Raw genomic sequence first — 13843 nt, forward strand, 5'->3', positions numbered from 1 at the left:
CTGATGGGTTGCTCAAAATTCTAATTTAATCAGAGTCTATGCTAAATCAGGTATGCTTAATCAGTTCATTACAGGGGATAGAGAGTCATTTCTCCATGTTTTGTACAAAGTTGAGCCTTTGAGTAATGTTTAAATGTATTTGCCGAGTGTTCAAAACAAGCAGAACAATGATTGCTGTGTTTCATTCATTGGGATGCTTGTAGAGGAGAGAGAATATCACTCTTTATTATGTAAAGGGTAATTTCATAATAAAGAGTAATATTTTCATGTTGCAGTTATTCCTTTTCTGTCTTAAGTATTGACTCCGGGACTGAGAAGAATTATACTGTATGTGTAAAACAGTTAATCTCACAGTGATTAAGTAAGATTGTTTGAACAGGTGTTTTAAAGGCTGGATTTAATTAAGGCTGTTCATTCAGGAATGAAATATAGTATTATTATCATGTTTTTATTCATCTGTGAAAATGCTTTAAATCACTTGGCAAACAAATTGCTTATTAACAGATCCCTAATGATCATTTTAATTACTTTTCTATTTAGATTGCAAAATGCATACAGGATTAACAAGCAATATCCCTACTTTAAAGCAATCCATCTTTTCACATGCAAAAAAATTAACTGTTGCATTGTGATAAATCAATAGTTTTCTTTTGCATATTTCTTTGATAAGTGTAACCAGAATAATTCCAGATAAAAAAAAGGTCAGACAGTCTCTCTGTTAAAGTGTTGTTAGTTAATTAAACTGAATTTTTTATACAAACGCATTACTTATCACTTCTTTTTGACAAAAGTGGTTGGGTTTAGGTGAAAAAAAAACAATTAAATCAGGCAGTTTTTGCCTTGTTGTATTAGTGAAACGATGTGTACTGCATGTGTTTTCTCGCAGAAAAAGAAAGACTCCTTTAAAATGCAAACTACGCTATTAATAATAAAATATATGGATAGAATTGCTCTGAAATCTTACATAAATCTTGTCAATCTTGATTTTTCTTTATTTGATGCCTTCCTAGAAACCTAGACTTAAGTATGGTGTTAAAGTATAGGAAACATTGCTCTCAGAAAGAAAACATTTATGTTTGGTACGTTTCTGTGCTTGTTGCACTCTCTGACCTTCACCCTAACCAGGGTAGGATGATCTTGACCCATGTTATCCTCTGTGAACCCCACCCAGAGAAAAGAAGAAATCAAAACCCCATTGCCTTTATGCCTTGTCCTTTGTGTTGCAATAAATTTCAAAATGTTCACATGTGCAGAAAATAAGGAAAGAAATGACCTGCTTTTACCATTATAGTATCAAAGATCATCCAGTCATTGTTAAGGTGACATTAAGGTCGGGTTCATGATGCGTGACAGGCAGGGAGTGGGGGCGTTGGCGCCTGACTAATGTTTTAGTGAAAAATAAGTCATGGTATAGCCACTAGAGGGCGTATCATTGGAGCTGTACCAGAACAGAGGTTCTTCAAAAGGCTGTTTAGCTCAGCCTGACTCTGCTGAGTTGTACCTCATCAGCTGTTGACTTCCAGGCATTACAATGCATGATCAATCATTACCATACAGTATGGTGTGGTTACATCTCACGTGAAACTGTAGGTTGTATGGATTGTTGTATAAATTTAAGTGATGTTTTATAATGAAACTTGAAAGGTTTCATTGACATTAATCAACAGGATGCACATTTCTTTTTGAGATGGATTATATCAGAATAACGTGTTCTGCATATTTTTCATGTCATAGGAAGTGTAAATTGGAATAGTAAATTAGGATAATGCTACAAATTCTGTTACAGGAATCACGTTTTTCACTTGCAGCAGCATGTTCATAGTGTCAGGTGTTTCCAGTGTGACATTGTACTGGTCTATAATCTGAAAGGCATTTATCAAACAGTTAAACCCAAACCCAAACAATATTTTACTCTTGTTTATGAAGCGGTGTGAAGCTTGTAATAATTTATATAGCACAATGTAACCTGCACTTGTTTATTTAATTAATGTTTGTTTTCATATTTTTCTATTTAGTAATGTAGTAGATTTGCCATCTGAATGTGCCGATATCTTATTTTCATGATGCAGCAAGCGACAGCCATTTTCCTGTAATTAAAGGCTGATCCTGAGCAGCAAGTGACTGTGCAGGCAAAATATCTGGGTGTTCATGTAGATTCTGCTATGACCTCATTGGGAAACTTCTGGCAAGAGATAGAAAAGCAAACAGATATGAGAAAGTGTGAAATTTAAATCAAGGGTGGTTCTGCTTATGTTGTTATCTTCAGCTCTGTCTGTTGTCTTCAAGACTAAACTAATGTTGTCGGAAAAAGCTGTTCTGGCCTCTAGTCCTGCCAGGTCTTTCACCCTTGTACTCCGCATTTCACCTCAATGGGGCTGACATACATCCCTTAGTCTGCTGTTCTTTCATTGAGTTTCTGTTCCATCTGCCACGTCACAGACAAATAATTGTACGTGCGGGATTGCAGTGTGTGGCAATTGTTCTTCATTACAAGTTCATACATATTTCATACAAAGAAAAAACTGAGTTTTGGCTCCTGAGCCAATTTCAGCCATGAACTGCATATTAAGTGTAATTCTGAGCTAATTTTCTAATGCATACTATATCATAATATTACACAGTATATGAATTGATGCCCTCTTATTTCTTTTTTATGTATACACATACCCTATGTTTGCATGTATCCTTACGGTACTTATTTAATTCATGTTATTCCCAGAACTGTGAAAGTTGTTGAGATTTTACACTAGTGTATGTACTAAAAGCGTGTGTGGGAGTGAGGATGTGCAGTACTCTCCCTTCTGCTTCAGCCGAAAAAAAAAAAAACCCCACCGCTACTGCTCCCTTCTGCCCTTGTGTAGATTTCCCTCGCTCACGCCCACTCATTCCCACCTCCAATCAGCCTCACACCCACACCTCCTGCATCGCACTGCCTCCTCCTCTGGACCAGACCCCCTCAGTGGAGCAGGAGTCTCCAGTGCATTCCTCTCCACTGGAAGCTTCAAGAACCCATTCCTTCCCAGTGACAGTCAGAGAGTGAGCATGTCAGACGAATACTGTACGCTGGTGTGCAAACTCCACACATGTCTTATTTTTATTATGGAAGCACTATGGCACAGGGCATTCAATTGAAATGTCTTCAGCCGCATTTGAATTTGTCTGCCAAGTTAGCCAGGCTGGGATCTCAATGGAAAGCTCAGATACATCCTGTAACTACCCTAACCACTACCCTCCGACTTCTTCTGATTACTGCTGCAGCATCTCACAATTGGAGCTGTGGATATCAAAATATTAAGCCAAATTGTGCTGTTTTATAGGGTACAGAAAAGCATTAAAATACTGTAATACGTCATGTGAGATTGTAGCTGTTTGTTTAAGGTTCAGTTTTAGATAAATGAACCAAAAATTGGTGCTAAATGAATTCCATTACATAGCTACATCTTAACTGTATTGATTGAGTTGTTTTTTCCATTTATTTTAAATTTTAGTATCTTTATTTAACTTTCCTGTTAGTTTCACATTATTTACCAAACTGAGGAGTGCATTGGTTGCACCATATTACTACTACTCTATCATTTTACAGTCATATTTATATGATTTCACATGTACTGCAACTAGGGCAGCTTAAATACTACTGACTCAGAAAGGCTAAGACTAATGAGATAGATTAACTATCTAGACCAGGGATCTCGACCATAGTTACATAAATGCCATGTGTTTTCTGGTTTTTATTTCAACCTGAGTGATGAATCAAACAGTTCATTTGTTTTCTAGATTACACATGCATTAGATTTTTCTTAAGCCCTTTTTACGTTTGAGTACATAAGACATTCACTTCATTAAGGGCACAGTTATCTGTAAATCCCCTCAGAGCCAGGTTAGAAGTGCAGTACTTCCACTATTAAACAAACAGATTAATTAGTTAGATTAACTACTGTAGGTAAATGAGAACACGTTTGTCACTAAGACCCCGGCGATCTGAGTCTGAGATCTCTGATCCACCTCAGCTTCTGTCCCTTCACAGTATTTTCATACAACTAGGTACTTAAGTGTTACACCAATATTGTTAATGAGCACTTATATGTCTAAGGAGGTGTTTGGAGAAAAATTCTATAATGGGGTGGATTGGAAGGGCCACAGAGTGTAGACTGCATGATCTATTACTGTCTTTTATTATTAATCTTCCCCTTGTCTTTAAGCAATGATAAACCAAAAGAAAAAGATCAGCGAAGTCTTGTGACTATGTTATGACCATGGTGTACTGTACATTAGATATGCAGCTCCAGGTCTCAAGCTGTAGTCAAGTACATTTTAAAGGTCTATTTTTCACCTCAAGGAAGAGTTAAATGAGTTAAGTGAATAATTACTTCAGCTACATAATTAAGAGATCAGCAGGAGTGTAAACCAGAAGACTCTGTGGCCTTAATCTATTCATAATCGAATCAATATGGTGATGGTGAAGTACCTTGTTTCAGTAATAATTTATATTTCTAGACTTGTACTTAAACACAATTGGTAGAGAATTGAAAGTGACAACTTTTGTTTTGTTTATGCAAAAATTTGTTGTAGATAACAGAATACTTTTAACTCTTATGTGAATGATCTCTGTTATTTTTGTGGGTTATGGGTTCAAAGTCCCTGCTACAGACTTTGAACCTTGTTCTTCTTTAAGCGATGTACTTTACCCCAGTTTGCCCCAGATTGTATGAATGGTATCCGGCATTGCAGGGCGGAGTTCCTGCAGTGGACCTGTATTCTGCCCAGTGGGGGATGGGAGTCATGTGCTCTCTAGTGTGCTTTGCACCATGGCAACCGGGTCGAGCTCGGACCCAACGAACCGATTTGGCACAGATATGGAAATCACCTAGTATGCGGCTCTCAGTACACATCTGGAAAAGCTTTGCCCCTGTTCTTCAAGACTGCTGAAAGCACGATCATTTTCAAATCCATTTACGTGTTGCTAGAAATGTATTAAAGAGCACAATTGTAACAAAAGGATCTTGCTTACACTTCGACCTTAATTACAGTACTTTAAGATGATACTAAAAAAAGTCTAACTCATTAAAATTCATTGCTGCATTATTCTCAGTATTGTACTGAACAGAGATGTAGCAGCTTTTAAGCATGGTATGAAACATTCTGTATGAAAATTGTTAGAGCTGAGATTTTAAAGAGTCTGATCATTTTCTGTTCTGTAGTCTGTGTTCATACACAGATGTATTTCAATATGGAAAGATCATATTTGCTCCTGCTTTATTGTTTGCCTTTGAAAACTGTTAAGAGTGCCTACAGCACAGGTTCTCTACAGTTTTGACATGTGCCCACCTTATCCGTGCTTGCATGTATGCAAAGGCTTCAGGCTGCTTCTTCTTCTCAGCTGTTGGCTTTTGTTGGCTCTGCATCTCCTCTTCAACATTTTCTCACATCTAAAAAAAAATCAGTGGCGCCAGTAAGTAGTGGTTTCTATTTCAACACGTGATGTGTTTTTTACTCAGAAGCAGTGCCACCTGAAGCAGGATATGTACTAAGAAAAATCCAATACTTCAGTAAGCTTGGGAAAAGTCTGTCCCCCTCCCCATTCATTTTCTAATGGCATGCGTAATTGCAATGGGTTTTGAGACACCCTCCACTTCACCACTCATGTAGATTCCTGATTGAAGCATTTCCATGGAAACATTCTCTACACTGTACAACTCTGTTGCTATGGAGTGGGCCTTGGCATGATATAGTTTTTTTTTTTACTTTTTTTTCCCTAGCTGTACGAACAGAGGCTACATAGCTTTTCTCAGTACATGGGCTTTGCCGTTTTCTGTTCTTGCTGAATATGGATGCATTTGTGCTGGTTTTGGGATACTTGAAACTTTCTCCACACAGTTTGGGCTGTGTAGTGGTCTGAACCATAAAGGTTCTTCAGTCTGGCGCTTGTCTTTCTTGGAAACCGAAATTCACGGCTTACCTGGGAGGCAAATTGGGAGCAAATGGAAGAAACTCCTAGATCAAGGAAGAAAGTTCACTTTGGAGGTAATGTGAGATAACTGAATGTAGCTCCAGCTTAAAAGAAACTTAATGAGTTTTATTTAGGGAGAGGCTATTTTGAATGTTCATGATAAAATCCATGTGGATAACGTGTTTATATCATCTTTTTGTACTCAAGACTGATCTAGGACAAACAGACAAGATTCTGATGCTACATTTTGTCTCCCCTGGGTTTTGTTTAGCATACTTAAATTACTGTGTTTGCTGTAGTATGTAGATTCACACTGCAAATGAATGCTTCGTGCTGCTATCGGGGATAGTGAACCCTATAGCTTTCAGCTGATGTTTCCAGTAATAGCAAAACCCATTGAGCTCTGCAAGCTTTATTAGAATAATGGTCTACTTTTTCTCTCTCCTAAAAATAGTTTAATTCTCATTGCCTGATTTTTTGACTGATTGCTGGAGTTGTAAATTGATTGACTTGTAACATACTGTATTTGTGTTAGGAATGTGGTATTTTTTTTTATTAAGTTTTAGTTGTAACTGTTAATTAAACCTTATTTATTGTTATACACGTTTTGCATGAGCTTGATGTTAATCATCAGACTACACACTCAAACTTAATGACAGGGCTTCTAGTTCTTGTAATTTTTACTGTACATGATTTGACATATGCTGTTACTAGTCATTATACTACCTTATCCTAAAAAAACATTTTTTGTGTATGCACCAACACTGCATGATCTTTAACTAAAAAGTGTGAGGACACTAATTTTAGAGCACTGATTATTTTGACAGAATGACAGAATCGGCAATTTGATTAAATTGTAAAAAAAAAAACTATTATTTGCTATCACGTGCACTTGTTCTAATCACGCATGTAGGTTATAATTTTCAATTATATAAAGATATTATAAGATCTTATTTTAAAGAGAAATGTAACTGAATCTTGTGTGAATTTTAATTTTGAATTATCTGATAGAAAAACATGACAAAACGAAACCATTGTAGCGTGTCAACCGCCTTGAAAGCAATGAAACATTTAATTTAGGTCAGGAGGTAAAACTGTTGAATCCTACACAGCTTTTTGACAATAACATCATTAAACATTAGCTGCACACAGGATTTACATGTACACGTGTGTTTACTGTGTTTATCTATGTTTTGTTAACCCTTCAGTAAGAAAAGAAAATTGTCTAGAATACTTTGTTTGGTCCCCCATAGCCTAAGGGCTGCAGATGCTCAGAAGCTAAAATTTCTGAATGCCTTAACTTGCTTTTAATATTCATATGAGTTCTAGTAGTACTATTACTGTACATTTGTCAGCAGAAGTGGCAGCATTAGTGTGTGGTGCAAGTAGTAGTAGTCATATTATTATTATTCGAGCTTTTGAAATTCTGCTGTTAAGAAAGGTCTTAGTAGCGACATTCAAGTTCTACTTTTGAGAAGGGTCAAAGGCCAGAATAGTCAGGGAAATCGATTCACTTAGATCCTCATGTACAGTACAACTATAAAGTGTTAGACAGGATGGTGACAGTTAATTAGATTTATTAACAGCTTTATCAGCTGAGACATATTTTTTTGCTGCTGTGGTATTGCTTGAACCTAGACTTCATTCTGGCCTGCATTTGAAGGCACTTTTATCCTATTAATGTTGATCAATCACTGCAGATGTACTGGGCTTTAAAACACTCTCCATTGTAAAGCCATTATGAGTTGAACACTCAAAAAGCTTGTAATTATTGTGCATTGGTAGAGAGCCAACAGGTCATTAAGGTTTCGGAGGGCATGCTGTGGAAGGCTTTATACATTCTAGTGTCACTAACTTTGGTTTAAAGTATAATTGGAAATTTTGATTTTATATTTTTTTACACTTTCAAGTATTGAGAAGCATAGTGGAAAACTAAAGTGTATCAGTTCTTTTTACATGCGATTGAGTTTAACTGTTAAAACAACAGAAAAGTGGATTTCCTGATGATTGACTGGGATGATGATAGACTGGGAAAAAAAATATTTAGTCTTAGTATAATGTTAGTAAGACAACAGAACAGTTATATTTCTTCACCGCATGCTATATGTAGCGGACATAATTTGACAGTGTTTATTTCTTGAAGAATTTTATTACGCCTGTTAAACCTAAGAGCTAGAATGTATTCTTTAGTTTAATGTGGTTAATTTTTGTTCATACTGACTACAGTAAGTAAATAACAATAAAGACTGGATATGTGCTCTTCTTGAAAGGGGGGTTTTGTGATATAGCTCCTGCTATGATTTTTTTCACACCCTTTTTGTAGTCATTAATACATTGTGCCCAATAGAAAACAAGGCATATGAATCTATACAGTACAGTGTTTTAAGACTGAGTAGCGGCTTGCACAAATGGAAAAGGAGCGATGGTCTCTGCTCTCCCAAGACTAAAGAGGACGTCATTCCTCTTTAGTTATTTTTAAATCATTTGAAGTTTGTTTCAGTGTAAAGTACAACCGTGGAGGCAAGGTTTGTGTTTTGAGCAATCACTGCTTGGGTCTTTTATTTATACATTAGTTGGTTCTGAAATTGTAATTGTTTTGTACCTACTTTGCAGTGTTAGCAATTTTCCATGATGTGAATGAACAGAAATGTCCATGCAATTATGTACGTAGTGCACACACAATGGGAAGAAAAGATGAGAATAGGACAGAGAAGCAGATTAGCAAACAGCAAAATCTCCATGCAATTGTTGATTTCCACAGGTCTTGATAAAGTACTCATTATGAAAATCAGTGACTGGATGCAATAGAAGGCTCTTATCCTCTAGGATCTGAGCCTGAAATAGCGTATGGTGGGCCTTTATTGGAAAAGGAGATTGTGGATTTTTTTTTTACCTTATGAGCTTAAATAGAATTTAAATTGTAAAGAAAATGGTAAAGAAAATCAGAACTCTGTATAGCTTCTCCTTTTTTTGTTAGTGAGTCAGAGGAAAGAGAAGGAATAAAATTACTGAATGGAGTTTCTGTATCCCGATAGTGAGGTGTGACTCATGTGGCTTGTAGAAGCTGCTGAAGCAGTGCTCTGATTACAAGGTGCTTCTTATTGTCTCATTGAAATCGGCATCGTGGACGAATTGATCCCCTTAAGCAAAGGAAATCGCTCCTCTCAATTATTGCAAGAGTGTAATGGAGAATAGCTTGCTCTGTGTCATAAATTGGAAAGAATGCATGTAAATGTATGAAAAATCCAAACACATTTCTGCACATTCCAAAAATGTACACAATTATTACAATTGCAGGGATCTACATGTAGCAATTTTGTGTCATTCAATATTTCAGCTATAGAAGAGAATACTCTTGCTCATGAAATCACAAATCTCTTCTCTCTTACTCGAGAAATTATTTAGGTACAAACTTAATGTAGGGTTATATTTTATGTTTATTATATTGATTTTTTTCTAACATATTCGTTTGACTTTTTTCTTTTTTTTCACAGAAACCAGAACGGACAGAACAAAGAAGCTTTTTAGGCACTATACTGTTGGATCTTACGATAGCTTTGATGCATCAAGGTAAGGGGATGCTCTTACTGTATTTGTGTTTTCATGCTGCAGGTCTCAAAGCAAAGAGTTTGGAGAGAATTGATTCCAGTCGTGCAATTACAGTATGTCATTATTTTGTTTTAAACATGAGAACATATTTTAATAAGTCAAAACTGTAAGAAATTTAAAATGAACCATATTTTATATATTTCAAATCATAATTTAGAATCCAAGGTGGGGAAAAAAACAGAAGCCACCAGGACCAGTAGTTAATGTAGTGAGTGTAATCTGGTTACGTTTTTCAAAAACAAATGCTGCCACTAATCTGGAAAGCAGCCGGTATGATCAGATCCAGCCTGTGGACCCCATGATGGTGAAAAGCAGAGGTCAGATAAGTGCACCAGGTTGGGAAAACGGATGGAAAAAAAGGCAGCTGAAGTTTCTCAAGACAGGAGTGGAAAGCGTCGTTTCTTTAAAGAACAAGCAAAATATTAAGCAAATTGTCTTGGATGTCCAAAATAACACCTCCTACTGCTTCTCGCGCCATTATGGAGTTCACACAAACCTTTGAAGATGCTCCCCTCCTCTAACTTTGAAAAAGGACTTACAAAAATATTCTGCATTGTGACATACAAAAGCAAAAACCATTTCCTGCCATGTTTTCCTCTGGCTCATGTGGAGTTGGTGACCAGCTTTTCTCTACTCTTTCTTACTAAAGTTGTAAAAAATCCAAATGAGGTTGAATGGTTTGTAAAGGAGAGGCAGTACCTTTACAGTACAAGTTCAAGAAACCTGTTCTGTGACTGAGAGTCTGGAGGAGACACCAATGATCTAGATATCTTTTAACTATTTCAGATGTTCTACATCCTTTACTTTTGTGCACACATTTGTTTAGTTCAAGCTCTCATAACATTGACATACTGTAGGTAAAGTAGTTATTGAATATCTTGATATAGAGTTTCAATATAGTTATCACTGTTGAATGTAAAAATAACTTTAATAAAGTTTTTTTTAGTTTTCTTTAGTTTTTAGTAGTTATAATGACCCAGAAGTAAAAAAAATGGGACATGGGAACTGAAGGATTATTATAGTAAAAAAAATCTGCGTGTGTTGCCATTTTAATAATTCCAAAATAATATGGTAATATACTGCAACTCTAAATCGTCTTCTGATGTTGCATGAAACCATGGACTTGGATTGAATGAATTTTGCAGTTTTGATGTTACAAAGAAGCAAACTGTGGAATGTAAAGAACTGTATGTAGCCCAGTTTCTGTTTGTTTGCTGCAGGCAAATTAAATCATCAGTATTTATATTTTCACACAGTGTATTCAGTTGTTGTTTTGGAAATAAATAAGGCTTGTGTTCAAAATTAATAGAATAAGTGACAAAATATGCTGGATGTTTCTTCTGTGTGGTAGTCAAGAGTTCTGTTCGAGCTTACATTTGAATGTACTGTTTTGTTGTGATTGATCACGATACAAGCTCCTAATTATACAATACAGGAGCTACGGTTTTATGGATCCGATGCCTACTGGTAACAAATTACATTAAAATAACATTTGGACAGTGTAACTAGTGCTGGACATTTATAAATATAAACCCATGTTCGGCAATTACATTCTATTTGATCAAGCTAAGTGTCGGCCTGAGCAGTTTATATTAATTAGGAATCTGTCCAAACTGCTCAAGAGTGCATGTCTGTTGGCAAGTGTGAAGTACAGCTCACTGCTTTGCTGCTACTTCTTGCATGCAAATCATTACTCATAAATTCTGACTCGCAGCAATGACTAGGTTTGGTATATTTGTTGTTGAAATGTTAGCAGGCAGTTTTTTGAGATGATAATAGAGACATGTTTAACATTGTGTACTGCAAAGGCAATCTGTTTGAAATTGGAACTCCAGTTCAAATGTATTCATGAATACCTAGTGTATAGGAGAGTCATAATGCTATTTGAATTCATTTGACTTTTATAGAATTACATTTTATTTGACTGAACAGCTGCCAAGGTCATATGTTCTTCTGAAAAAAATGTGATGTGCTATTATAAGATGGAAGCTTAGTTTTCAACTTTCAAGCAAAGACAGTTTTGTATAGCTTTCTTAACCCTATCTTTGTTAAACCCACCAAAACAAATGCAATACTTAAGGTAAGTATTTGTAACCTTAATATTTGTCTGGAGCTACATAACACAGACAGGCCCATATGCCAGGGAATATCATAAGCTAATTTATAAAACGATACAATATGAAAACCTTTTATTGTAATGCTCTTTATTAATTGTTGTTGCTTATGTTGATATTTTTCTGAAAGGCTAAGTGAGTCAAGGTGAACCTACAGTAGCTGTTATGTTCATTGACTGTCCTTTTCCCAGGGTAGCAGTGTGAAATACACTGTACAGACCTGCTCGATTTGACACTGTTATATAGCCATCCTATTGACTCTGACTAGTTGTAAATCAGTGTGTGAAGGTCTTATACTCAAACCTATTAATTACCTTGCCAGTGCAGTATGGTTTTTATATGGGGCTTTATTGGCCACAAATGTGTCATGACGTGATTTAGATGGGAAAAGAAGGACATTCATCTTCTTGGCTAAACTCAGTATACAGTAGGTGTTATCACAATCCTTCATTCCTCGGCAAGCAACTTTTCAGCTATCTAGAGATCAGGAGAATTTGTCTTGAGAATCATGGTAAAAATCGTCCCTCACAATGAGAAAAGAAGATACATTTACTCAAGGTATAGCTGTGGACTTAACTTCTTGGTGAGCAGTGGAATTGCTCTAATGACATGGTCTTATAACAAGTATATTGAGCTTTGAAGCACTATAACAAGTACAGCAGTTAAAATACCAGCCATTTAAAACACTGTATTCATCATCAAATTAAAATTATGCCTGAACTGAACTTGATTGTGAATGTTATTAATTTGTATATACTGTATGTTTTTTGCTTTCTGGCATTTGTTTCTATCATTATCAATATGAATCAAAGTACATTGTACATAGGTATCCTATTGCATTAAACTTTTACTTGGTACCAAGGAAGGAGATTTTAGAATTAAATATCTCAGATATGTAAAAAACGTTTGTATTTATATCTCCCTGTTTTTCTGTTAAAGTTAACATTGGTAATGTTTGTGCCTTTATAATACACTGAAAGCTAGAGATTTATTACATTTGTACACAGGAAATTGGTTTTGCCAGTAATTGTTTTATAACAATATAATGAACATAAGATACTGTAGTTTACTGTTTTTAAATGGGTATGTTAGCAAATAATAATTGCAAGATATGAGCTGTAGAATATTAACTCATCACTTTTGATACATTTTGTCAGATAATGGAGAGGAATATGCAAAATGTTTGATATGGCATGTTTGTTTGTGCAGGATAAAAATAAGTGAAGCTTAAAAAATATGTCCTTTCCACTTTAACACTGTACATTATTGAGTGTGAAAGTGTACCCATGTGTCTATATTCCTGAAGCTAGCTTTTTAAGTATTGAATATGTTAGGATCATGTATTTTGTTCTAGTTTACTAAGGACCTGGATTTCCTGATATCACTTTTTAGATCAAATTTTGCAACATTTCATCTTTTTTTGCATCTTTCTGAAGCAACAATTCCAAAGTTTTAACCTGTCATTTTCCATGACAACCATTTTGTTGGATTCACTATTTCTTTAAAATATGTGAAACATTTCTTGCTAAAATTCTGTATTAGAATAATGAAAAATTCTTAGTTCACAAAGAAATTATTTGAACTTCTATGCAATGTTTTGAGAATAATACATGTTAAAAATGGTTCCCTGATAACGAAAAAAGAGGATTATATACGATTATTCATAGTGGCGTATTATCTTATAATAGAATTTCATCCACACGTTGCCTAATTTTGTAAAATCAACTATTGTGCTAAGCAAGCTGAGACAATTTTTTATGACTTTACAACCCCAGTGAGGGTACTCACTGATTGTCATATACATCTAACTTCCAGTATTGTTTTTTTGCCCAATTTCAATATTGTGCTAATTGTTTGAATTGGTATTTGAGACAGTCAACAACTGGTATGTCTAGTGCTGAAAATTTATCAGACAATTTCTGTTTAAATGTTTAGTAGAGTTAGTAGACATGGTAATTAAATTGTTTTCCATTATTTGAAGTAGTCAAAATATGAAGAAAATACTAGTTGTAAGAATTAATTAAGTATATACTATTGATAGTATTAATAGAATTATCTAATATGACACTATGTGTTACAATTTTAATAATTCCATAATGATCTGGTAATACAGCGCTATATCTTTTTTTTTTCTCTGTGTTGGATACAATTGGAAATTTCAAGATGAAAATAC

General features: G+C 35.2%; 1 protein-coding gene across 5 annotated transcripts in view; it reads left to right on the plus strand.

The window, feature by feature from the left end:
• The window catches only part of shank2b (SH3 and multiple ankyrin repeat domains 2b), a 185853-nt gene that overhangs the window by 105423 nt on the left and 66587 nt on the right, over window positions 1-13843 (plus strand). For all 5 annotated transcript variants that reach the window (XM_088611003.1, XM_088611004.1, XM_088611005.1 and 2 more), the window contains exon 14: window positions 9442-9517. In XM_088611003.1, the coding sequence (XP_088467129.1) occupies window positions 9442-9517 (76 nt within the window). The remainder of the gene's footprint in view (window positions 1-9441; window positions 9518-13843) is intronic.

This window comes from Lepisosteus platostomus, chromosome 18, assembly GCF_059453375.1.
Source record: "Lepisosteus platostomus isolate fLepPlt1 chromosome 18, fLepPlt1.hap1, whole genome shotgun sequence".
In the NCBI taxonomy this organism is placed as follows: Eukaryota; Metazoa; Chordata; class Actinopteri; order Semionotiformes; family Lepisosteidae; genus Lepisosteus; species Lepisosteus platostomus.